This window comes from Carcharodon carcharias, chromosome 1 (assembly GCF_017639515.1).
Source record: "Carcharodon carcharias isolate sCarCar2 chromosome 1, sCarCar2.pri, whole genome shotgun sequence".
Taxonomy (NCBI): domain Eukaryota; kingdom Metazoa; phylum Chordata; class Chondrichthyes; order Lamniformes; family Lamnidae; genus Carcharodon; species Carcharodon carcharias.
Genome location: NC_054467.1, coordinates 93,639,831 through 93,665,614, shown reverse-complemented (window position 1 = coordinate 93,665,614; position 25,784 = coordinate 93,639,831). Strand labels below are relative to the sequence as shown.

Sequence of the window (25,784 nt, the reverse complement as noted above, 5' to 3'; positions counted from 1 at the left end):
GGCCAGGCTATTTCAAATTGCTTATACTGGAAGAGGCCAGTAATACTTAAAGGGCTCTTTAAAAAACTCTTAAAAATACAGTTAGGATTACTTATTTGTTCATGGGATGCAAGTGTCATTGGCAAGACCAGCATTAACTGCCCATTTCAGAAGGCAGTTAAGAGTCAACCACAGTGCTGTGGCTCTGGAGTCACATGGGTCAGATCAGATGAGGACACCAGATTTATTTCCTTCCTGAAAGGACATTAATGAACCAGATGGATGAGAGTTTCATGGTCACTATTACTAAGAGTAGTTTTTAATTCCAGATATTTCTTTTAGCTTAACTTAAATTCCACCAACTTCTGTGGTGGGATTTGAACCCATGCCCCCAGCACATTAGCTTAGGCCTCTGGATTACTAGTCCAATGATAACCATGCCCTTGCCTACCCCAAAGGCGACAGGTTAACTTCTGTTTTCTATTGCTCTGAAATTTATCTTTAGCTGTTGATTATTTTGTATATTCATTCTTTCTTGCTTATCAGACTGGCACTGATGCCATTGAAGAAGTTCAAGTAAGCGATACTGAAAAAATAGTCTCACGGAGAATAAATGAAGGAAGCTGGCATCAGGGATTTGGTAGGCCACAACAGGAATTACTAAAAGGAAGGGTAAATGAATAATGAAAAGACTGCATGTGGCCTAATCACCAGTATCTCAATGGGCTTTTTATTAACTGCTTGCATTTAAAATTTACAAAGCCATTGCATCTGATCCCAGGGGGCATATATCTCAGAAAAACAATAAGCTGTTTGTTACCTCATCAAGCAAAACCCCCACAATTAAAAGATTAACATAATTGGAAAAGTAATGAAAACATATAAAGAAATAGGGTGAAATGGTGACTCACTTCAGAGTGAATGAGGAAAAGTTCTTCCTAAATGAGTGTCTGGCTGAATTTTCACAGACTCAGTGCTTTTCACAGAACTAACACCAGAAACACTCTCCAGCACTGACCCTGCAATAATATGCCAGGTCAAGGAGAAGGTGTCCCATCTGAATAGGGCTGCCAAGCACCTGTGACTCTAGAGTGCTTTGCAGACACTCACCAGTCCGAAGTACTGGAGCATCCAACCTTACTGCCAGATCTGGGGGTTGGAGGCATGAGTAAGGTGATTCCAGCTTCCCCCCACATTATCCCCAATCCCTAACAACTCCCTGGAAACACTGAAAATAATCTTTTTGTAGGGGGGGCTGAAATTTAATAAATTAAAAATATGCCCCTTTAGGGTCCTAGCCATGATTCCATTGTGTTCCCCCCAGCCCCCTCAAAGTTAAGCCTATTTCCACCCTTCAGGTGTCTGTTACCTCTCTCACTCAGCATGCCAGCCTTATGTTAGATACCCAAGAGGCTTAGGATACAGAAACTTCCAGCATATGGAATCCAAACTCCACCTGACCCTGGTACACCAGAGAGCTAGGTTCTGCTCTTCGCAGAACCTAGGCATTGCAGAAATTCTCATATATGGTCATGAAAATGCATCTGGATCCTGGAAGATTTTGTGATCATAAAGATATAAGAAACAGGAGCACGAGCAGGCCATTCAGCCCCTCAAGCTTGGTGAACTTCTGCCAAAGTTACCATGGGAATCTACCAGTGCAGCTGAGGAATTTTTGCACTCCCCTCCCCACCCCACCCACTTCCATATCTTTGACAGGTGTGGGCCAATATTACATTATAATACTCACAGAGGAATTGTTATCCACAATGAAGATGGTACAGCTCTGAGCCTGCATGAATGAAAGGATAGTTGCTGCAATCTTCTTCAAAACTATTTCTAAGGAATGCTGCTCCTCAAATATCAGAGTTGCAAGATCAAGTAGAACCTTGTGAAAGAAAGTATAAATAATAAGTAAGTGAAGCATTGTTATTTCTCCATATTTATTAAAGTGACAAAAATTCAACAAGCCATTTTTTAATTCAAAGTAAACCCCCAAAAGGTAATTTGTATCAGTTTGTGATATGGAGTAAGAATATCTCTGGTAATTATGTGCAGTGATATTGTAAATACATTAACAAAAACTTTCCTCTGATTAGCATTTCTAATGGAATTACAAACACATTAAAGATGAAAATATATATTATTTTGCTGTTGACATCAGAGCACTCCTCCAAGAACTCATTTACAATATTGGTAACAGGCACTCAAACAATCCTAGACATTTTCCCATCTTTCAGCTCAAAAATATTTTGCTTTTACTAAAAATACATGTTGATAAGAACATGTTGAGGGCAACAGGCCATCTGGGGCCCTGTGAACAAAGGGACATCCCCTGTGGAATTTAATCCAGTGCCATTGAAGTTGGCTGAACTCTTTTCTTCTCCGCCGATGCTGCCAGACCTGCTGAGTTTGTCCAGGTAATTCTGTTTTTGTTATGAGATGAATAGATGCATGCCCCCTGTCTTTGGGGAAAACCAGGTTATCTGAAGGTCATCAAATTACTGCTCTTCTTTTCTCGTATATATTTTTGAGTCTCTTCAGCTGTGGCTTGTTAGTGTTTTGTGTAAAGTGTAACACCTGCTGTAACGGGCATGACAGATTGATAAATAAAATAATCAGCAAATCAACCTCTGATCAGGAACCCACAGAGGAAAGTTTCATGGGTTGCTATGCAGCCGCTGTATTTTTGGTGGCAGAGCATTAGATACCATGGAAAAACGACGTGAATGCAATTTTTGGGGGATTCCAAGGGCTCTTCCACGTAGCTCTAGGGGATGAACAAGGGAACCCCACAGGAATCCATCTCCCCATCCCTAGTGCCCAACCGATATGCTAACGCTGGGATCTGGCAAATATCACATTCGTCCTTGGCAGTACCTGGTTGCGTCTGTTTTCAAGCAATGAGGTCTCATAAACTTTAGCTTTGTGAAGGACAATCCCGCAAAACGTCAAATAGGCAGCAAAATCCTAAAAACAAATTACAATAATGATACTGCACAATAGAATTCAACATCAAGAAGATACAATTAATATCAGTTTACTTTCCAATTTCTAACTTTTCCTGTTGTACAACTTAAAACTAAGTCAAGATTAAGACTTGGACCACAAGGAGATCAATTCACAACTTAAACAGAAAAATAAAGCACAATAGTTATCTTAACAAGGCTCTAAAGTCTAAATAATAAGTAATATATTGGATAATCAGTTATTTAGGTGGTTAAGGTGACTAGCCAGCTTCCCAGTAGGTAAAACACAAGTGGACTTCTTGAATCAAATTACATATTCCCAGTTACACCCAGCAGTATTCTTACTATTGCTCTATAGCCACAACTATAACAATTTAAATTTGTAGCAGAGATTTTCATTTTTCAATTTAAAATCAAATACGATGATTTTTTTATGATCAGAAGACAACCTCAATCAGCTATCAATTAGAAATTTCAGCTAGAAGAGCTACTGGGTTCACCGATATTCAGGTAACTCGGTTGACCAGAATTAAAGTTAAAAAGCTGTGTGGCAATGAGACTCTCAACTTCATTGTCATATCCGAAGTTCCAGCCTGCCTTCTTGGAGTGGGCTGGTTGCCCTCCCACCTTTTGATCTCAATTAAAGCTGGAAATGGAGGGGTTGGAGGTTAGTTTGCATTCAGAATCTGATTTTTAAGGCTTTAACCCCTTTTACCTAACCCAAACCCATCTGTATTTTAGGTTAAATTTCTCCCAGTAATGTTTAGATGCTACATTTCTGTGAGAGGCATTTTTACACATTTAAATGTTAAATATAAAAATAATAATCTTGCATTTATACAGCACCTTACTATATCTCAATAATGTCCTAATATATGTCACATTTAATAGGTTATAATTTGCATACAGCAGATCTAATAAAGAACAATTGAACAAATCTGTTTCGTATGATGCTGATTGAGTATGTTGGTCAGGATACCAAATGGGTGATTCCACATATTGAGTGCCCGCAACACCACATGGAATTTGCTTAAAGATAATTTCAGACAAGATGCGCTCCTTTTGGTTGCCATCTGCTCTGAAAACATTGCCCTCAGAATCAACTTAGTAAAACAACCCCCTGCTATCATGCAAGGGATCTATAATACCTACCTGAACCACTAAAACAAGTAAACAGCACCTTAATCATTTCAGCTAAAGGCAACATCACAAAAATGGGAAGTGGAACAAATTTGGACAGTTCTTTCCAAGAACTGGCAGAGGCATGATGGGCCAAATTGTCTCCTTTTGTGCTGTAGCATTTTATGATTCTAACAACAGTCACAATTATGTATTTTTTCAATATTGTTAACTTATATTCCATATTCCGGTATTGGGGTAGAACTTGAAAATACTACCTCTGACAAAAGGCCATTGTGCCTTTAGCTGAACTAATACAGACTTAAACATACTCCTGTCTGGCACTTAATGATTTTGAGTCTACTGTACAAATCAATCAGCTGTCAAGGCCTGTAGCGGTAAATAGCCCAGCAATATTCACTGTCCAGTCTCACATTCACAAATGCCTATTTGAGCAAAACATTAGGTGCCCAACACCATTGTGGAACTTTACCTCAGCACGATTCACTGCCTTCAACTGTGGAGGGTGAAGAGGTGACAAGTAGAGAAGAAGGGGAAAGAGAAAGTAAACCCAAGGTGAATCGGCTATAACAGGCCTACTTATTCCAAGGAATTACTTCTGGAAACCTAGGTGCCAGACTTATAAACATTTAACACCTAAATAAAGCAACTGGGACTTTACTGGCAAGTATTATTCCAATGCTTTACAATTCTGTTTGTGTGAAAGCCTCATTTAGACTGCTTCATTAGTTGGAAAACTAAACATACAAATCATGAAGGCATGTTAACATAAAACTAATAGTTGCAGTTTATAATACAACAATGAGAAACAGTAAATTAGATACATCAAATACTGGAGCAGAACGTTGCACTTTTAAAATTCATGCAAAATAAAATGTTAAGATGTTTTAAAAAACCTTCTTTCAACATTTTAAATTAAATTTTGCAAATACTTGCTTTCCTTTATTTCACTTTCTGTTATACATAGATATAAATAAACCTGACTGATATACCAAAGAACAAATCTTTCAGCAAGTAATAAATGATCCCATTCTTGCGCTCACACACGGTAATAATCTATCTGGCATAATATTACTGGAAGACATCTATAATTTAGAAATTGGTTACCTGCCCTGCCCCTTTGCTTACTCTATTATATATTGTAATCCCTTCTCATTTAAACAAAGCAAGGTTCCTTGCTCAACAAAAAAATGAGTAATCAACCTCAAAATTGTTGCATTTATTTTACCTTTTCATCTTTTTTGGTGAATGCTCCATTTGTTCCACATTTCTTGTTGATTGCTTGGGCAACACCAACAACCTGGTAAGACAAAAATGATTAAGTAGAAACTAGGTACAGCTATGTGCACACTAATTCTAAAGAAAGCTCACACCATTGCATTTGGAAGTCTAAATTAACAAAGGATACAAAGGTTAACAGAGCACATTGAAGTTCCTGAAGATGTGTTAACTTTTCTGATTCTTATTGCCATAAAAAGCCGATTACAGCCACAAATTACTCACAGGCATATTGAGCTTTTTAAAGAAGATGTGCAGGTTTTGAAAGAAATACAAGCAAGTACGCTGAGCAAAAGATGGCTGATAATGTAAAGTGATCACTTTTTGGAAAATTCCTATGTGATTATACTGACAGACCTGTTATGAGAGAATATGGAATGTCCCACCTGAAAAGATTTCATGGCCTTCTTCAAGCAGAGACACTTAAAAGGAAGATAGGAAAAATGCAAAAGACTCGACTTTAATCTCCTGTGGTTGTAGAGACAAAAGACTGATTACCATGTCTCAGCAGGCATCTCCAGGATTTCCAGCATCCGCAGTTTTTTTGTTTTTATCTAAAATCCATCTCCTGTTGATTCATATCTCAGAATGTGTAAAATGGTTGGAGATCAAAGAAGACAGACCCTGGGGGTAAGGCAAGGATTTTTTTCCCTTACAGAAGTACACAGGGAAAAATGGGTTAAAAAAAAGCTAGCTGCAGAGCAGTGCTTGTGTGCTGGGGTGCTGTGTCTGTGACAGCAAGAAGATGTTCAACTAGTCACCCCTGCTGTTGCAGGCAAAGTCTCTCTCCCTCTCTCTGTTGCTGGAGACAAGTCAGCAAAGCCACAATCGAAAAGGGAATAGGTCAGCTTCTTCAGCCAACCTGCAGAACCAAGCGGCTCCAAACCAATTGCTAAATCCTCAGTGTCAGCTCTATCAGAATCACCCAATTTAATGGCCACAATGTATCACCATCTATGCCTCACAGACAAGCCAAAGACTGATTTGTATATCTTTTTTAACTTTTATTTTTGGACTCATACCTTCTCATTTCTAATTTGTGTGTATATGTTGCACTTTTATTATTTTTCTTGGGTTTTTAGTAACTAATAAACTTACTCTTTCTTTGACTCAAGGAAGCCTGATTAAATTGGTTCCTTCTAAAAAACAAAAACATTTGGACAAGAAAAAGGTATCCATGGGGGAAGGGATCCCTTTAAATTAACCTTGTTATGACCAACCAGATGATGGGGGGCGCGGGTGGGGGGGGGCGGGGGGGGGGGAAAGTTGAATAAAGAAGGGGAGCCAGCTCATTCCTCCTCACCTGGGATCATAACAAAATTGGGGTCCCATTCAGGAAGTTAATAAGTTGGGGGACCTCACCCGGGAACCACTTGTAACACTATATCCATTTTATTTGATTTAAATTGTAACAGAATTTATGCATCTTACATTCAGAAAAGGTAGAGAAGAGATCAACCATCTAAGCCAAACTGACTTGAATTTTGATTTTTCATTGAGAGTGATTGTTGAATTTCTTGATGGATCTTCAACTGAGACCAACCAAGTTACATATAGGTAACTTATTAAGCAGGTAAAAATAACAAGTCAATCTCTGTATCAAGAGTTTGTAATGAGAGGTTTTTCAAACTTTTAAATGAACTGCTTCTTTTAGCTTTTGATTTTCTAAAGTTGGATAAACTAAGACTCTGAGGCAGATATTCCACTTGACCCTCCTTCAGGTGTTAGTTGGGTGAGGTGTTCTTAATACCTCCTCAAATGTTTCTGTACTTATCTAGCATAATGTTTATTTACCTAATAGTTGCCTTCCTCAGTTACCAGCCCTTATTATGTTTGGCATTTACAACTCTTTTTACAGATGGTGATGGGTACAATTAGAGGCATAGCCACGTAAAGGGAAATTACTGTGTATGAAGATAAAAATGTTGGTAGTCATTATAAACGTTGCCAATAATCTAAACATACACTTTAGCTATGAAATGGTTCGGTAACAAAAATGGGGTAACAAAATTTTGGGAAACATAAAATGCTGCTTTGGAAATCTCGTTCCTGCCACAATAAACAGTAAGTGGGAAACCAAGGCCAGAATGTTACGTTGCTGGATCAGGCAGGCGGCTGACCCAAACTTGCGCAATATTACCATCAGCGGGCACGCGCGGGAGCCTGAAGCACACCTGCCAACAACTAAAAGGGCAATTAAGCCCATTAAACAAGCAATTGTCCTGAATTTATACATGGCCCATGTGATTTTGCGGTCCACGTAAGGGCCGCATGGGCAGGCGGCCATCCTGTTTTTAAGACAAACTCAATCCAGGGTGGGATAAGAGTCGACCAGAGCTGTGGCTATGTAAGTAGGTAGGACTTACAGTGAGAGGTGGTTGAGTTGCTTCTCTAACAGTTCATTGCATTGTCTGTGTTTTTTTGAGGACTGTTTGGCTTACAAGCTTTCCTAGAGGCTTTCTGCCAAGTGCACCCTTCAGGGCACTATCCTGTGCCACCTGTATCCCAGCAAATGGGGATTGTCTACTATGCTGGAGGGCCCTCCTCCTCCTTCTCTAAGGACAGGGCCAGAATGGAAAGGAAGGCAGTTGTCCACAGGCAGTGTACCCAAGAGTGACCTGTGGAAAGAGAGGCACAGCCGCATAGGGTGCAGGGCCAGCAGGAAGTCCAAGGTGGAAGAGTCCAAAGAAGATACCTTTATCCTGCATCAACAGTCTATGGACAGCGCTCCAGTTACATGAACATGCTGGAGGTCCAGTGCCAAAGGAGGCTCCACCTCTCTAGGGAGACTGTGACCTCCATTTACCACATGATTGGCCAAGAGATTGCCTCAAACTGTGTTGGTGGCCAACGGCTCTGACGGTGATAGTGACCCTGAACTTCTTCACTCCCCGGGTCCATCTGATGCCCACAGCTGCACCAAGCTGGTCACTGACGCTCAGACAGATGATGAACTTCATTCATTTCTGGTCCAATGATACCAGTCAGGCTGAGCGAGCCAGAAGCTTTGCTGTAATTGCTGGGCGTCACGCTCCAAATACCAGACACAATATGGGCTGGTAACTGAGGAGCGCAAACATTAGGTAAATGAACATCAAGTTGGATAATTACAGTAACAGGCTGCACTCATGGGCCATAAAGGTGCCAGCAGGTGAGCCAGGTGCCTTCGTCAACAGAAAGAGGTTCCACTCCATCAACATCCAATTGTTTGTGACCACAAGGCACAGATTTAGTAGGTCTGTGCCAGTTACCCTGGCAGCTCCCATAATGCGTTACATCCTGTGAAACTCCCAGGTGCCAGGGCTCTCAGTCGCTCCAGCTCAGTTGGATGGTTGGCTCCTGGGTGACAAAGGCTATCTCCTGAAAAGGTGGCTCATGATGCCACTTCGACATCCAAGAACAGAAGTGAAGAGGTACAATAGAAGTCATGCCTCTATAAGGATGGTAACTGAGAGAACCATTGGACTGCTGAAGATGAGGTTCCGCTGCCCAGACTGATTAGAGGGAGCATTGCAATATCCTCCAATGCATGTCTTGCTTATTGTTGTTGTGTGCTGCGCTATGCACAATTTGGCTCTGTCAAGGGGGGACCTATTGGAGGGTGAAGACAGCGAGGCAGCTCCCCAGATTGCAGAGGATGTCTCAACTGATGTGTCTGATGAGTTGCTGGAGGAGGTCCAGGGCAAGGTTGTGGCTGCAGATGTGATGGACCTAGTGGGAGACCAGGGAGGCCTGGGTTCTCCGTTCATTCAGCTGGGCATCCAAGACAAGGCTTGAAAGTGAGGGCAAGGGTGACACCCCCTTACTGAACGGTCCTAAGGAGGCCATCCTGTGACCCCTATGTTAACTAACTACCTCTGAAATAAACTTTGCAGCCCTTCCCGTCTGTCACAAGCCACTCTCATGCCCAACACCTATGAGAAATATAAAGCATAATCAGACCATGACATATCATAACATCTTTAAATGGTGGTCACATTTATATAATTTGAACATTGAACACGTATCAGCTTAATTTATATCATCCATACCAATCCCTCTTGCATTCACAGTGCCTTAAATTTCTACTTGCGAGTGCTGTCTTGGTACCCCTTCCCCTGCCAACCCCCCCTGCTGGCAGCAGCATTAGAGGCAGCCTGCTGACTGTGCTGCCCTATTAGCCCTGATGACCTTGGGAAATGTCATCTGGCTGGCAGAGCCTGTGCGGTAGTGTCTGGGCAGTAATGTCCAGCGCCATGGCTGGACACTCATCAGTCATCATGGCCTCATCAGATGTGACAGCCATTGGCAGAAGGTGGAAGAGCTACTGCCTTCATCTGCAACACCCTAGATCCAACATGCAGCTGGTCCACCAGCACGAGGTCGATTTGAACCTCCCTGCTCACCATCAATGGATGGACAGCTGGCAGAGAAACTAGGTGCCTTACCCATCTCTCACACTGGCAGTGACCTGCTGATGTCACTGCCAGCATGTGGGATTGCTGGTCCCTGCGCAGTCCCAGGAACCCCTGATTCTGGTCCTGGAACTGCCTCTCCACGAGAGTTGTGGTGGAGGAGGCTATGAGCTCGGAGCTCCAGGTCAACGCAGTGCTCACGCTCCGCAAGGACTCCTCCATGATAGAGCCCGTGGCAAGCAGACACTCAAGGAACTCCGCCAGATCTTCCCATACATCCCACTGACATCCAGCATCTGCTGCCTGATCGACACCTCCAGAGGCTCATCATCTGCCTCAGACTCAGCATGGTCTTGGTCTCCAACAAGCTTTCTATTACTGGCACCTTGGGCACTCTCTGCCTACGCCAGCTTCTCATGCAAGTGTGTAGTGCCCTCACGAATGTGCAATACCAACAGAGCCGATGTGCTAATGCCCACCAGCGTGCCCTGGCACTGGGTTCTGAGAGAGGATGTGACGCAGGTGCCTCTGTCCATGGCTCCTCCTTGGTTGTCAATGGAGGATCCTCTGGGTCTCTGCTGCATCTTGAACATGGCACATCTGAGGGAGTAAGACAATATGTCAGTAGATGCCATCATCACAAAGTGACTGTGCATGCAAGACAATTTGTTGACACCATGGACACCTGCCTCACTGAGGCATTGTGACTGGGCAAGCAATGGAGACTCTTGGTTTGAACATCCCATTGGAGATGACATGACCCTACATTTCTTGCACTCTCCCCCAGTCCCTCACCTGTCTGCTGGACTCTTGCCTTCCTCTGAGACCCCTGCCTCTCCGTGAGCTCCACGCTTGCATTCCAACTCCAGGGCATCCATCTCGAACTTGCTGAGTATGAGCAGGTTGGCCACTACATTACCCATTCATGTGTGCACCACAGCATTATGGCTTCTCTTTTCCTGTAGAGACAAAAGTGCATTCATTAGTCTACCTGCAACACCATACAAGCCTACACTGCACCCCCATCCTGGAGAACCAGAATAAGGTGCCTGTCACATTACACCTCACCCTTCTATGCACTCAACACTAGCTGGCAGATCTCCCAGCCTTGGCTGGTACAGGTATATGTGCCATTTGGCACTCTAAATCTTACACCCTTGAGCACCATGATAAATGGCCACTCTCCAAGACATCTACACATAGTTCCATGCCAAGTTGGTACTCACCTTTGCATAGCGCAGTAGATCACTGAACATTTTGCGGCACTGGATCCATGTGCCCTGCGCCACATCATGCCCACTCACATGTGCTGCCACCTCCGTCCATGCCTTCTTCGTCTAGTCTGGTGGTCTCCTCTTGCCATCCTGCAGCATCAGTATGTCATGCCTGGCACTCTGCCTCCGCTACAGTATGCAGGTACCCGTTCGAAATGTGGGGGGCAGAGTGCCACCTACCCTCCTACCTGTCGTGCACAGCGGGTGCTGACACCATGACACCTTCCAACACCAAAGTCTTCAGTTCTTCCCTGGACAGCTCTCTCAGGATTCTCTGAACATCTTGGCAGCCTCTAGGGAGCTGCCTCTGCTCTGTTTAAAGCCCCTGCCATGTGCACATTGGGCCTGGCACCTCACAAGATCCCGCACCGCCAGCAATGCAGAGCTTATATCCAGCTGTGTTTCACACTGGCTGGCCCTTAACTGGCCAGCCAGCATGAAATTGCCTCCATTTTGCAATTGCGGGCGGGAGCGGATAACCCCTCCGCTTCCAGTCCCGCCAATTGGGCACATACGACTTACGCAAAATTCAGGCCCAAGTCTGTTGATCAAGGGATGGAGCAAAATAGAAATTGCACAGAATTATGTAAAATTTACAACGCAGAAGCAGGTCATTCAGCCCAACTGGTCTAAGCCAATGTTTATCTTCCATAAGATTCTCCTTCCAACCAACTTCATCTCACCCTATCAACATATCCTTCCACTCCTTTCTCCCTCATATATTTATCTAGCTTTCCCTTTACTGTATCTCTGCTATTCATCACAGCCATTTCATGTGGTATGCACATTCTCACCACTCTGAGTAACAAAGTTTCTTCTGGATTCCTTATTCAATTTATTAACAATTATTTTACATTTATGGCCCCTAGACTGAGTCATTCCCACAAGCAGAAGCATCTCTACATTTACCCTAACAGTGCTGTTCAGAGATTTAAAGTTCTCTATCAGCCTGTTCAGTCTGCCCTGATTGTTGTACCCACTCATCCTTGCAAATCTTTTTTGCACTTTCTCCCGTGTTCCTTTTTGAAATATGGAGACTAGAACTGTGGTCTGACCAAAGTGCAATATAAGTTAACAAGCTCCTCCAAAAATGAACCCCAGTGCCTGTTTGCACTTTTTATTGTTTGTAAACCTGCATTGCTACTGATTGTGAATCTGTACCCTGAAATTCTTTGGAGCCTCTAACCCGTTTAGACTCTTGTCTTCCAAGGAGTAAATTGTTTATTTATTCCTCCCACCAAAATGCACCAATTCCCACTCATCTATACTGAAAATAATTTGCCATTTACACATCCATTCTTCTTAATGCCTTTTGTATTTTGGTCCGGTCTTCCTCAGTATTAACTAAAGCCCTCCAGATTTTTGTCAACCACAAGCTAAACATTTGTCAACGTGTCAGTTGTGGCTCAGCTGGTAGAGCTCTTACTTCTGAGCTATAAGGTTGTGGGCTCAAATCTCTCTTTGGGCCAGATAATAAAAAATCAAGGTTGTTGCTACAATACAGTACTGAGGGAGTTCTACATTGTTGGAGGTGCTCTCTTTTAAGTGAGATGTTAAACTGTGAACCTTCCTACCCTAGCAGGCAGGTGTAAAAGATCCCATGATGCTATTTCATAGAAAAGCAGGGGTGTTATGTTCTGGCTAATTAACATTACAAAAAACAGGTTGATATCATATTGAAGTTTGCGGGACCCTACGTAGGCATATTGACTGTTGCATTACCTACAATTACAACAATGACTACACTTCAAAAATGTACTTCATTGGCTGTTAATTCCTTGAGGTGGCCTGGGATGTGAAAGGTGCTATATAAATGCAAGTCTTCCCTTAATTTTTTTTAATGGATGTGTCAGAAAGAACTTCTAGCAAGGATGATGGTGTCACTTGCCATTTCAGGGCAAACTTTCAGCAGAGCAATGTTGAAGCAAGCCTGGAAGGAGTTAGAGGAAGATGGCACAGCAGATGAACAGTGCCACTGCCAGTGCAAACCTAATGGAGTATGTTGCTGCATGTGACCTTGCAGCAGATGGCATGGCTCTGCTTCTGTAAGACTGCTGACCGGGAGCCTAGGTGCTTATTTCCACCTGATTGCTATCAGGAAAGTCCATATCACCTCTGCCTGTAAATCTGCATTGGAGGTTACTAGCAGTCTGCCTGTGATTCAGCCAAACCTGATTGGCATTTCTCATTGCTCTTCCTTCTTCAAAAATCAGAAATAAAGAGAACATCCCATTCTGAAACTTAAAGTCCCAATTTTATGAACATACTGGAGCACATGACACAATGTCTTTTGATCAACTAAGCAGAAAGAGGAGAGAAAAGAAGGCAAACAAGAAAAACAGGTTGAAAATTTTAAGCCTCATCATGCTGCTACACATTTTACTATAGGGTTTTGTAAACTACATGTCTTAGAAGTTCTCTACACCCATTGTGGAGAATTTTCACAAGCAAATGGGAGAGGGTTTTGGTGTGTATGGGGAGTTAAACCCCCTAAAATGTGACATCCGGCAGAGAGCTCAACATCATCATGCCTGTTTCTGGCTTTCACCTAGGCATATTCGAATGTGAGCAAAAAACCCTACGCAGCTGTAGGTAGGAGTTCAAATATTATAATAGGCAATTAACTGCTGTTTCAATCAATTATTCTGCATTTAACAGGTATAAATTTCATTTCCAAATTGTGTTGTATTCACCAGGGTCACTGAGGTGAGTACATAACAGGGAGAATTACTTCATTGAAACTGATAGGGCAGAAAATTATGCTCGGCAGGCATGCACGCACCCGACCCAACCGAGCATGAAATTACGCGCATTGACATCGGTTGAGCGTGCTAACGTCAACACGCAGTCACGCGATAGTTCAGACAATTAAAAGGCCTGTTAAAGCCATTAAGTAATCAACTTAGTTTGATTTATCATAGCCCTCGCAACCTAACAGTTGACAGGCAGGCAAAAAGGCCAAGCAGCCTTTGCATTTTTTTTTGGAAACCTCATCCACAGTTGGGATGAGGTTTCCAAAGCAAATACAAATAAAATAAAAACTTAACTTTTTAATTAAAAATATGTCACCCCTCATGTTGTTCAACATATTCTTCATCTCCCTGAGGCAGCTCTGTGCGTCAGGGAGATTATTCACCACTCTTTTGTGCGCATGTGTGAACTGAACGCTTGGCCTGCTCCCCCTCCTCACCCCGTGCCTGCACAGGTAGCACTCAGCGCTGCCGCTCAAGTATCATGCTGGGCGGGCCTTAATTGGCCTGCCCATGTAAAGTTATGGTGCGCTGCCAATCATGGGTGGTGGTCAGCTTCCCGACTGCCCCCACATGCCCCCGCCGAACCTGCGCGCCAAGGCCAAAATTCTGCCCATAGGCTGAGAATAGGTTTTGATCAGTGAAACTGAAGAGTTGCAGCCATGGCCAGGTGAGAGTCTGCTGCTTATAGTGTACCTCTTCAAAGAGTGCTTTTAGTGCTTAGCTATTGACTGACAACTTCTTGAATATTAATGTGCTGTTCTGAGGAATTCTGTGCAGGAGAATGCGGGGAAAGTCAGAGAGTGGGGCTTGACAGTTGAAATTGCTGTACTGCTTACCTTTCAAGCCCTCTTGAGATTCTGGATCATCTAGTGTACTGTCTCTCGGTTGAAGGGATCAGATTATGACTGCTGGCATCCTTGGTCACTTCCATCCATGACAGCTTACTTGATGAGGTTGTCCTCTTCCCCCTATCCTTTGGAAAGATCACCTCACTGCAGCCCCTCAAATCCTGCAGCCAGACCTCCAGATAAGTGTGGGGCAGCCAGGGAGCAACCGGGTTTCTCTCCATTCCTGCCATTGATGAACCCTCAAAAATCCAAGTCCCGTTGAGCCATTCTAACCCATGCGGGGGTCCCTTTAATTATTAATCCTTCCTTTGACAGAATCATTGCATCATCCCACCCCTCCTCCCTGACTGGCCAGGAACCTGGAAGTGGGATGATAAAAATTAAACTGAAGTGTGCTTCAGTTTAAAGAGCCTCGGCAAAGCCCGCTGACGAATTCAATGGGTTTCCCGGCCAACTTAGTGGTACTGCTGTTTAGCAAGGGGAGAACATTCTGCCCATTGTATTTGGGTGGGTAGGTGTCTCAATATTACACTGATGAAAATGCTTGGAAAATTTCATGGAATCAACAGGCCTAATTTAATGCAAAGTAAATACATGATGATGAACACTTCTGGCCCCACAAGTTGACTCGGAATTCGGATGGGGCACCAAAAATGTGGAAATCTGGTGCAACAGATCTTCACCATTTTTTCTCTTCAGTCATGTTGACTTCACATCAATTAATCAGGTATGACCAATCAAAGATGTGGCTCTACTGTTACCGAGTCACGTGGCTATATATTAGGCTAATTGTAAAAAGCACAGAAAGAAAGAATTTGCACTTATAAAGTGCCTTTCATATCCTCAGAATGCCTCAAAATGTTTTACGGCCAATAAATTGGTTTTGAAATGTAGTCACTGCTGTTACATGTAGGTATGCACAGCCAAACACAGCCAGGTCCCAAAACCAGCAGTCAAATAACCAAGAAATATGTTTTGGTGGTGTTAGTTGAGGGATAATTCCTGGCCAACACAAATTATTCTCTTTAATAGAAAAATAAAGCATTCAAATTTCAAGAGCAAATTACAACAAATTCTCTTATCTAAGCTATGCATTTATTCTAACTGGGTGAGGATAGCATTCAATCAAATTATAGCATAATTCTTGCACAATTAATCAAAAACAGATGGAAACAGGCACTTGAATGATGAATCAGGTCAGTTCCTCTATTGCATGTTACAGCTGCACAAGACAGTGCAAGCCAATATTCCTTACATAAATCTTTCTTTTCTACTGGTGGGCCTAGACTCTCCTATGTGAAGACACATTTGGTCTGGGCGCTAATAACCATTGGCAAGAATTCACACAACATGACTTCAGAAATATATTACCAGTTGTTACTACTAGGAATTTGTATTGATTGAGAATAACAGTAAAATCTTGCAAAGGTCATTCAGCTTTGTACTGATTTTATTGTGCCCCTGGGTAGTGATACACACAAAGGTCTTAATACAACAATCTCACTAGCTTTAACTTGCACTCTTGCTACCTAGAAAATGTTATCAGTGAATTTGAAATGATTCTTAAAGAAATGGAAGAAGTACCAAGAAAAATTGTAAACTTTCAAAGAAATAAGTCTCATCTTATTGGAATGTAGACCAGACCAGTACATTGAATTATTAATGCTACCCCTGGTATCTTTCACATCTAGATTTGATAAGAAGATTATTAACTTTCCTCTTCAAATAACTAAGATATTGGCCAGGGGTAACATCCTATCCACATTTACCTTGTCACACCCTATAATAATTTTGTAAGTTTCAAAGAGATCACCTCTCATCCTTCAAAACTCTAGAGCATACACGTCCAGTCTCCTCAATCTCACTTTATGAGACAATCCTGCCATCTCAGGGATTAGTCTGGTGAGCTTCCATTGCACTCCCTCTATGGCAAGGGTATCCTTCCTTATATAAGGAGACCTAAATTGTGCACAATACTCCAGGTGCGGTTTCACCAAGGCTCTATTTAACTGCAGCAAGACATATTTATTCATGTACTCAAATCCCCTTGCAATGAAGGCCAACATACCATTTGCCTTCATAATTGCTTGCTGCACCTGCATGTTAGCTTTTAGTGACTCATAAACAAGGATGCCCAGGTCCCTTTGGACACCAACACTTTCCAACCTCTTACCATTTAAGAAATATTCTGCCTTTCTGCTTTTTCTACCAAACTGGATAACTGCATACTTATTCACATTATATTCCATCTGCCATGTTTTTGCCCATTTACTTAGCCTGTCCAAGTCCCCTTGAAACCCCCTTACATCCTCCTTGCTACTTAGTTTTGTGTCATCATCAAATTTGGAAATGTTACATTTGGTCCCCACATCCAAATCATTTATGTAGCTTGTAAACAGCTATGGCCCCAGTTCTGAGTTTAGAACCAGGGGACACAGTCTCAGGATAGGGGAAGGCCACTTCAAGCCGAGATAGGGAGGAATTTGTTCACTCAGTGGGTGGTGAATCTTTGGAATTCTCTACCCCAGAGGGCTGTGGAAGCTCAATCACTGAGCATGTTCAAGACAGAGATCAATAAAGTCTGCACACTAATGATATCAAGAGGTATGGGGATAATGGGAAAAATGGCATAGCGGTAGATAATCAGCCATGATCTGTTTGAATGGTGGAGCAGGTTCAATGAGCTTAATGCCTACTCCTGTTCCTATGTTCAGTCCCATTCTAATTCCTCAGATGATGAAGTAGTCCATGTCCACAAGCAACAAGGCCTGGACAATGTGCAGGCTTGGGCTGCCAATTGGCAAGTAGCATTTTTGCCACAGAAACATCTGACAACAACCATCTCCACTTAATCCAAGGCATAGCCACCTCCCCTTGACTTTCAATGTCATTACCATTGCCAAGTACCCCACCATTAACATTCTGGGGCCACAATTGATTAGAAACCAAATACTCCAAGACTAAGCATTCTGCGTGATCAGCTCCCTAACCACTGGCTTAAACAGCCATTCTATTGGCCGACCATCGCTGTAGTGTTCACTATCCACAGGATCACTGTAGTGCTCATCACGTCTTCTTCAACAGCTACTCCCAAACTTGTGACCTTTGCCACCCAGCAGAGCAAGAGCAACATGTGTACTGGAACACTGTCAACACCAAGGACCTCCTCCATGTTATATACATCCTGAGTCGGACATATCTTGCCATTCCTTCATCATCACCAGATCAAAATCCTGGAACTTCCTACCTAATAGCACTGCAGGAGTAACTCCACCACATGGAATAAAATGGTGCAAGAAGAAATAGCATCATCTTTTAAAGCACAACTACAGGTTGCTGGCCTTGTCAGCACCATCCAAATCCAACGAATTAAGTTGTAAAAAAGAATGTATTGATAAACAGTTAAAGGGAAGAAAACAGGGGATAGCTAAAGAGCAGTTAACTCACAATGGGGTAAATGAAAGGGTGTCCCTCCTGCTTCTGTTACATATCAATAATGAGATGGGATGTCTGAATTTTTCCTCCTGGCTCTGACACACAAAAATACTGTTTCTTGCATGTGAAAGTAATCTTAGCCACCATCTTAATGCACAACAGTTAAATTCACAGATGAACAGATGACATAATGTTAAGAGAGGCAGTGGACATAAACACTTCTCAAAGAGAGCCTCAACATGGTTTGTATTTGGTTAATCAATTATAAAATAATTTTTCATTATGCTGTATCTTGGTTTTTATTTATCAATATGGGGAAATGCAAATTGAAGTCAAAAATAAGTGCTACAGGATAGACAGATTATTGCTCTCCCGGGGAATCAAGGTGTATGGGGAGCAGGCAGGAAAGAGGAGTTGAAGTCCAAGATCAGCCATGATCATATTGAATAGTGGTGCAGGCTCAGTGAGCCAGGTGGTCTACTCCTGCTCCTATTTCTTGTGGTCTTGTGTTCTTAAGTACACTTTGGGTGGGATAGAACTTGTTAAAAGCAATTTGAAACAGACCTAGCAGTAGTGAACTTGATGCTCACCATACTGATATACTGTGAGGCAACAAAAGAAATAGAGTGCCAGACTCTATTAACAAAGCAGCTGAATTCAAATCCCAGAAGTCAGAGGGAAAAATGTTCACCTGTTGGGGGGGAAGTGCAGGAGCGGGGGCGGGCTGGTGTGCATCCGATCGGCGCTGCCCAATTGGGGATACACCGCCGTTTTACGTGGGCGGGCCAATTAAGGCCCACCTGGCGTGACGTCCTCTATGCGCTCCCTGTGCAGGCTGGGGGGGGCGGGGGGGGGGGGTGGAATTCCCTCAGCCAGGAGTGCGCTCTTTCACGCAAGCGCGAAAGAGCGCACAGGTCTCCCTGAGGCTAAGTGCTACCTCAGGGAGATTGCCTTGGAATTAAAACTTTTAAGACAAATGTTTAAAAAATTTCCCTGACATGTCCCCTCATATGAGTTGGGACATGTCCATCACTTTAACTCAAATCTTTATTAAATATTTAAAAACCCTCACGAAAACTCATCCCACCCGTGGATGAGGTTTCATACTTTTTCTTAAGCCCGCCAGGGCTCTCGGCCTGCCCGTCAACCTTAAGGTTGGACGGGCAGCCCTGCTAATTACCTAAATTGGTTCATTAATGGCATCAATAGGCCGCTGACAGGTCGGCAGGCGCACAGCTGACTTGGCTGCATCCCCGCCGACTTGAAAATGGAAATAACGCGGGGTGCCGTCGAGAGTTCTGCCCGACGTCATCCCGCATCATTTTACACATCGGCAAGCAGGCCCTGCCCCCGCTTGCCGACTGGAAGATCCTCCCCATAAAGAAGCTGTGCAGTGCACAGTTCATTCATACCAGAATACTATACTATATATAGTTCTAGCCACAAAAATATTAAAAGTTGGGCCTAAGGGTAGTGCAGAATGCAATAATAAGACTCAGCCCCCTGCTCATTTTATCACATCACAACTCAGTCATAAATCATACTGTGATAGTAAATGGAAATCACCTCCTCTTTGTGATTCTTTATTGGCATCGATAGAATGCTCTGCGTCTTGTAGCCCGTGATCTGGTCAACTTCTGCATTGAACCTGGGATCCTGTGAGGGTCAGAGGACAGATCTGTATGATATTATCACTATTTGTACAGAGCTGCAAATATATAAAGCAATAGACCAGCACAGATTGAGTTTTTCATTTTGGATTGTTCCCAGCCATTTGTGCATTTGAGACCTTTAGTCTATTACTTGAAAGTGCAGCCACCATGACATTCTTCTCTTCAAAAGTATATGTAGCTTTGCAGATGCTTTCTTAGCACTTGTTCCAATTTATGATATACTTTCAAAAAGACGTTCTGTTAGAAAATAACCACCTACAATGCAGTAATGTAGCACCGGCTATCAAAAGAAAACACACTGGAGTTTATTACTGTAAGTTGCTTATACTGGCATTTGCTTGCTGTTGATGTTTCTTGAGTTTTTTCACACTCTAGTGCTAGTGCAGCATTTTTGTAACCAGAAACAAGGAATACAGATTTAACACAGGGACTGTAACTACAATATATCGGTTATGTTCTCAAATACAATTAGCATCACATTAAAGTCCTCGTTAACTCTGTGTTAGAGGAGAGCTCATCTTCAAATAATATTGATATTCAATTCAGTTAAACTGGGTTATAATTTAAGACAAACATGAAAAAATTATTCTGCTGGTTGGCTTTATTTTTTTCATATTTTCCCCTCAGTTGTGAGTATGGTGACACCACACTGTCGGTTACAAAAATTACCTAACAACCCGAGAAAGATTTATTATTAAATAGGAGGTGAATTGGTTTTTTTTAAAAATCTCAGCAGTCTTTCACTGACCCCTTAACTGATTATTGAAAAGTCATGAGCAGTTCCAATGCATATTATTTGCATTTGTTGCGGTACTCACGATGATCTTCTATTTTACTGTTTAAACAGAGAATTAAATATTAAAAATTAATGCATTTTTCCAATGAATGATGCAACTGGTCAGACAAATGTGGTGAAAGCAGGGCAATTAAAATTGATAGCTATTTTATTTTTACACATTCTTTTTCTGTTCAACCTAAATGGATCTAAAACATTCAAGTGCAGGCATTGCCTGGAAGAGTTTGGCTATTGTTAGGAATTTAAATAAAATTCTGCAATAGTTGCTATAATTTGGAAGGAATTGGTAGCACATGCATAGTACAAAGATAGATAACCGAACCTTTTGGACGTCATAAGTGGTATTTAATAACGATAACAATAGCAACTTGTATTTATGTGGTACCTTTAACATTATAAATCATCCCAAAAAGGTTCAAGGAGGCATTATAAATCAAAATCCCACACCAAGCCACATAAGTAGATATTAGGGCTGATGAGCAAAACCTTGGTCAAAGAGGTAGGTTTTAAGGAGCGTCATAAAGGAGCAACAAGAGGTAGAGAGGCAGAGAGGCTTAGGGAGAGAATTCCAGAACGTAAGGTCTGAACCATTCAAGACATCACCACTAATGTTGGAGCAATTAAAATTGCGATATTCAAGAGGCCGGAATTAGAGAAGCACTGATACTTCAGAGGATTGTAGGGCTGGATGAGATTACAGAGGTAGGGAAGGATTTGAAAATAAGGATGAGAATTTTAACATTGAGACATTATTTAACCAGGAGCCAGTGTAGGTCAGTAAGCACAGGGTTGATGGCTGAATGGCATCGGGAGTGAGTTAGGACACAAGCAGCCGAGTTTCGGATGACCCCAAGTTTACAGAGGATAGAATATGAGAGGCCGGCCAGGAGTGTGTTAGAATAGCCAAGTCGGGAGGTAACAAAGTTACAGATGAGGGTTTCAGTAACAGGAGTCCTGAAGCAGAGGAAGGGGCAGAGGCAGGTGACTTTATGGAGGTGGAAATAGGTGGCCTTAGTGACGGCTCAGATATATGATTGCAACCTCACCACTGGGTCAAATATGACACTGAGGTTACAACAGTATGGTTCAGCCTCAGACAAAGAGAGGGATAGAATCAATGGCAAGGGAGTGGAGTTTGTGGCTGCAGACTTCCCAATATTTATTTGTTAACTTAGAGACAGTTTCAAACTCTGAAGAAGAGTCATACGGACTCGAATCGTTAACTCTGTTTCTCTCTCCACAGATGCTGTCAGACTTGCTGAGTTTTTTCAGCATTTTCTGTTTTTGTTTCAGATTTCCAGCATCTGCAGTATTTTGTTTTTAACAAGCCTGAATCATTTGTTATTGCTGGGTATGCTGTTTCATGATCACTCCAGACACTCCATGTCCCTGATCTTTAACATTTCCAAGAGCTAAAATCAAAACTAAATACAATTTTATTATATTAATTCCCAGCACACTGAAATTCCAATCAGTTTTATATTTCTGTGCAATTCCCAAGTCTATTTCATTATAGCAATCAGTAGAAAGGTTCAGATTTTTTTCTTACAAATGTTATATGGAGAAAAGAGCTTCCTTTGGACAAGAGGATCAACTTAAAAATATATAAATGTAACTGCACTTACTAAACTGTTACGAAAAGGAAAAAGTACCATCAGTGAAATTTGAAGTGATTAAGCCTAAACCTCTTCAGTAAAAGTAAATTGAGCTCTTCACGTACCTTATATGCATCTTCAATATTCAGTGGCTCTCCTGTAGCTGCTACATACCCAACAATTCCTTTGTTCCATTCTAACCGGATGCAGTTATTTGAAGCTTCTTCAGGAGTAGACCCTTCTGCAACATCAAAAAGCTGACTTACAAGAAACTTTTCATTTGAGCTGTCCTCGTGCACCAGGAAAAGTGAATACCTGTCGGCAGCAATAACTTCATTGATGTGAAGAAAGATTTTGTGACAGAGCGTTGTGACATCCAAATGGCTGGAAATATCCTTGACAAGTTCTAAAAGCCTGGAACACTGATCGTTCACAGGTATGGCTTCACAGGCAGCCTTTGGAAACTTGAACGGCATCTGTTCCTTTTTATCCGAGTCAAAGACAAATGTTAAACCCCCGACAGAATCTTTAACAAGGATGGGTCTCAGGGGTCTGTCAAATTCTGAAACAGAAATTTTCCTTGTAGGAGTCCCAGGAGTGGCACTCTCTGGCTGGGCCATTTGATTCACAAGGCTGAGATCTCTCACAGTTTCATTTGTAGCGGGAACAGTATGCACTCTTTCTGCAAACCATGCATTGACCATCTCCCTGTGAAATATAAACATATCACCTCATGGAAAACTGAAATGCTGTTTATTTGTGCTACCACCTACTCCTCGAGGGGTGCCATCAGAAACTTTACACTGAATATAACTATTAGCATATGTTAACAGCGAGTTCATTAAGGTATCAGCCTGCATGGCTGACCGTGGTATAGCAATCATGTCACCAGACTAGTAGCCCAGTAAGCCCAAGCTAATGTTAGGGGCACAGTTTCAAATCCCATCACTGCAGCTGGTGGAATTTAAAATTCAATTAATAAATATGGATTATAAAGCTAACCTCAGACCATCAAACTATCATTTTTTCTTGTAAAAACCCACCTGGTTCACGAACATCCTTGAGCAAAGGAAACCTGCCTTCCTTATCTGGTCTGGACTACATGCGACTCCAGATCCACAGCAATGGGGTTGACTCCTAACCGCCCTCTGAAATGGCCTAGCAAGTCTCTTAGTTCAACGACAATTAAGGATAGGCAGCAAATGTTGGCCTTGCCAATGATGCCCATGTCCCATGAAAGAATAAATAAGAAAAAAGCCACTAATCCTCAGTCAAGTCGCTGCTGTAATAGATATATTTAAGTTGCCTAAAAGTCAGCTCCACACATATTCTTTTCGGAGAGTGCCAATCTGCCCAGACATAATGTGCAATGTTCAGGCCCATACAGGAACTAGAATTGGAGCATCTGATAGCATGCAAGCTAGGTATGGGGTGTGTTCTTACAAAAATTGGGTTATATAACTTCTGAAACCCATGGCTCCTCTCTTTCTCTGCTGGAAATACTCAGTTAAATTGCTAAAATGTGACAGTGATTTGCTAAAGAATATATTTGAGAAAGAAACAGAGATAAATAGATATGTAACAGAGGGAGCAAGGGAGAGAAGATGTATGAGGGTAATTTTGACATTGGGCAATAAGGTAAAGGGAGTAATATTGAATCAGAGGCTATTAGGCATCTCTCCTGACTTTCATTTGCAAAAGAGCGAGAAATGATAACATGCAGCTGATGTGATATCACCACTTTGCACTATCTCCCAAAGTCAAAATTACCACCCATGAGACAATGGACTGGATTTTTTGCAGCCCATTATGGTGGCAATCATGGTGGCCAGGCTCACTTAATTGTGGATGAGGCCTCACGTCAATCTCCCAGAGGTGGGAAACCTCCCCCGGTTAAGTCAGAGGGTGGAAGAAACTGTTGCGAGATTCCCAGCTGCCAATGGTCAGTTGTCAATCTGGCTCTTAATGAGCCAATTGACACCCATTATCCCTGAGCCCACTGCAATTTATTGGTGGCTCAGGGATTAAATGGGGCCCACACAAGGTCTCCCACACCCTCAGAAGGCCATCCAGCTAAACCTGTCAGGTTTGCCAGTCGCCTCCCATGGAGAGGTTCGCTTACTATCAGGCACTCTGTGCACTATCGAGGGTTCTGGCATTGGGCGAGTGGGCTGCTGTAAGCCCCCCCATCACCCTTGCCTCCAGCCTCCATCCCTGCTTCTCCCATGATCCCTATCCTATCTTTACTCACCTGTGGCCTGGGATCCCTCCGTGATCCTGGTCCTCGGGTGGGTGCAGAGCCGCCAGTAGCCAATCTCCCGTTGACACAGCAGCAATGACAAGCTGCTGATCTCTGATTGGCCTGCAGCTCTCAGCGGGTGGGACTTACACTGGTGAGGACCTCAATCACAGAGAAGTCCCAATGGTAGCGAATTAACTGCCTAAAGAACACTTAATTCCATCTGGCCTTCTCCACAAAACCGATTGGGTGTTCCCTCCAGTTCTCTGATTGGAGGGCAAACCCCCTCCCCCATTGACCCAACAAAATCCCAACCAATAGGTGAGTGAGGGTGAGAAGTAAAGGAGCTGGTTTGTGCCTGGGAATGGTGGTATGAAGATTCAATGAGGGAAAGTGAGTAATGTGTGACAGAGAGTATGAAGTAGTAAAAGATGAGAGATTGAGTTGTTTAGGATTATATTCGCTGGAGTTCAGAAGAATGAGGGGGGATCTCTTAGAAACCTATAAAATTCTAAGAGGACTAGATAGGGTAGATGCAGGAAGGATGTTCCCGATGGTGGGGGAGTCCAGAACCAGGGGTCACAGTCTCAGGATACGGGGCAGACCATTTAGGACTGAGATGAGGAGAATTTTCTTCACCCAGAGAGTGGTGAGCCTGTGGAATTCATTACCACAGAAAGTAATTGAGACCAAAACATTGTATGCTTTCAAGAAGGAGTTAGATATAGCTCTTGGGGCAAAAGGGATTAAAGGGTATGGGGAGAAAGCGGGAGCAGGCTATTGAGTTGGATGATCAACCATGATCATAATGAATGGCGGAGCAGGCTCGAAGCCTACTCCTGCTCCTAGTTTCTATGTTTCTATGGTAAGGGATTATAGTAGGATACAGTAAGTGAGTACTGAGTATGTGAAGAGAGAGCATTGAATGACTGTATGGACACATGATGAATCATGTGTAATGAGTGGTTGAGGATAAAATAGCTAAAGAGTCAGTGCGAAATTGGTCTTTAGTAGGTGTACATATGGGTAATAATGAATTGGCATTCAGGTTTACACCCTGCTTGATTTTTCTTCCCCGATTAATTTCAATTCATTTGCACTATTGCAAAGACCACTGTTTGCATTAAGCACTCCCCGGTCAAGAACACGACTGTCAAGCTCCTTTTATTCTATTCCGAAAAAGAGCCTTTATTACGACCTTCACCATTGTGAATTTTTCAATACTCCAGACCAACCAAATTTATAACCTGGGTTACATAATAAGCTGATTTGTAGCAAATAGGCAATAAATATTATTTTAAAAATTCTTTCATGGGACGTGGGCCTCGCTGGCTAGGCCAGTATTTTCAGTGCCCATTCCTAATTGCCCTTGAAAAGATGGTGGTGAGCCACCCTCTTGAACTGCTGCAGT

General features: G+C 42.6%; 1 protein-coding gene across 6 annotated transcripts in view; it reads right to left on the bottom strand.

Annotated features, from left to right (window-relative positions):
• Window positions 1-25,784, bottom strand: part of pde5ab (phosphodiesterase 5A, cGMP-specific, b) — a 264,229-nt gene that overhangs the window by 212,884 nt on the left and 25,561 nt on the right. For all 6 annotated transcript variants that reach the window (XM_041198053.1, XM_041194077.1, XM_041195659.1 and 3 more), the window contains exons 2-6: window positions 22,260-22,842; window positions 19,637-19,726; window positions 5,317-5,388; window positions 2,860-2,949; window positions 1,730-1,867 (exon numbers count right to left, since the gene is read on the bottom strand). In XM_041198053.1, the coding sequence (XP_041053987.1) occupies window positions 1,730-1,867; window positions 2,860-2,949; window positions 5,317-5,388; window positions 19,637-19,726; window positions 22,260-22,838 (969 nt within the window). In that variant the 5' untranslated portion in view covers window positions 22,839-22,842. The remainder of the gene's footprint in view (window positions 1-1,729; window positions 1,868-2,859; window positions 2,950-5,316; window positions 5,389-19,636; window positions 19,727-22,259; window positions 22,843-25,784) is intronic.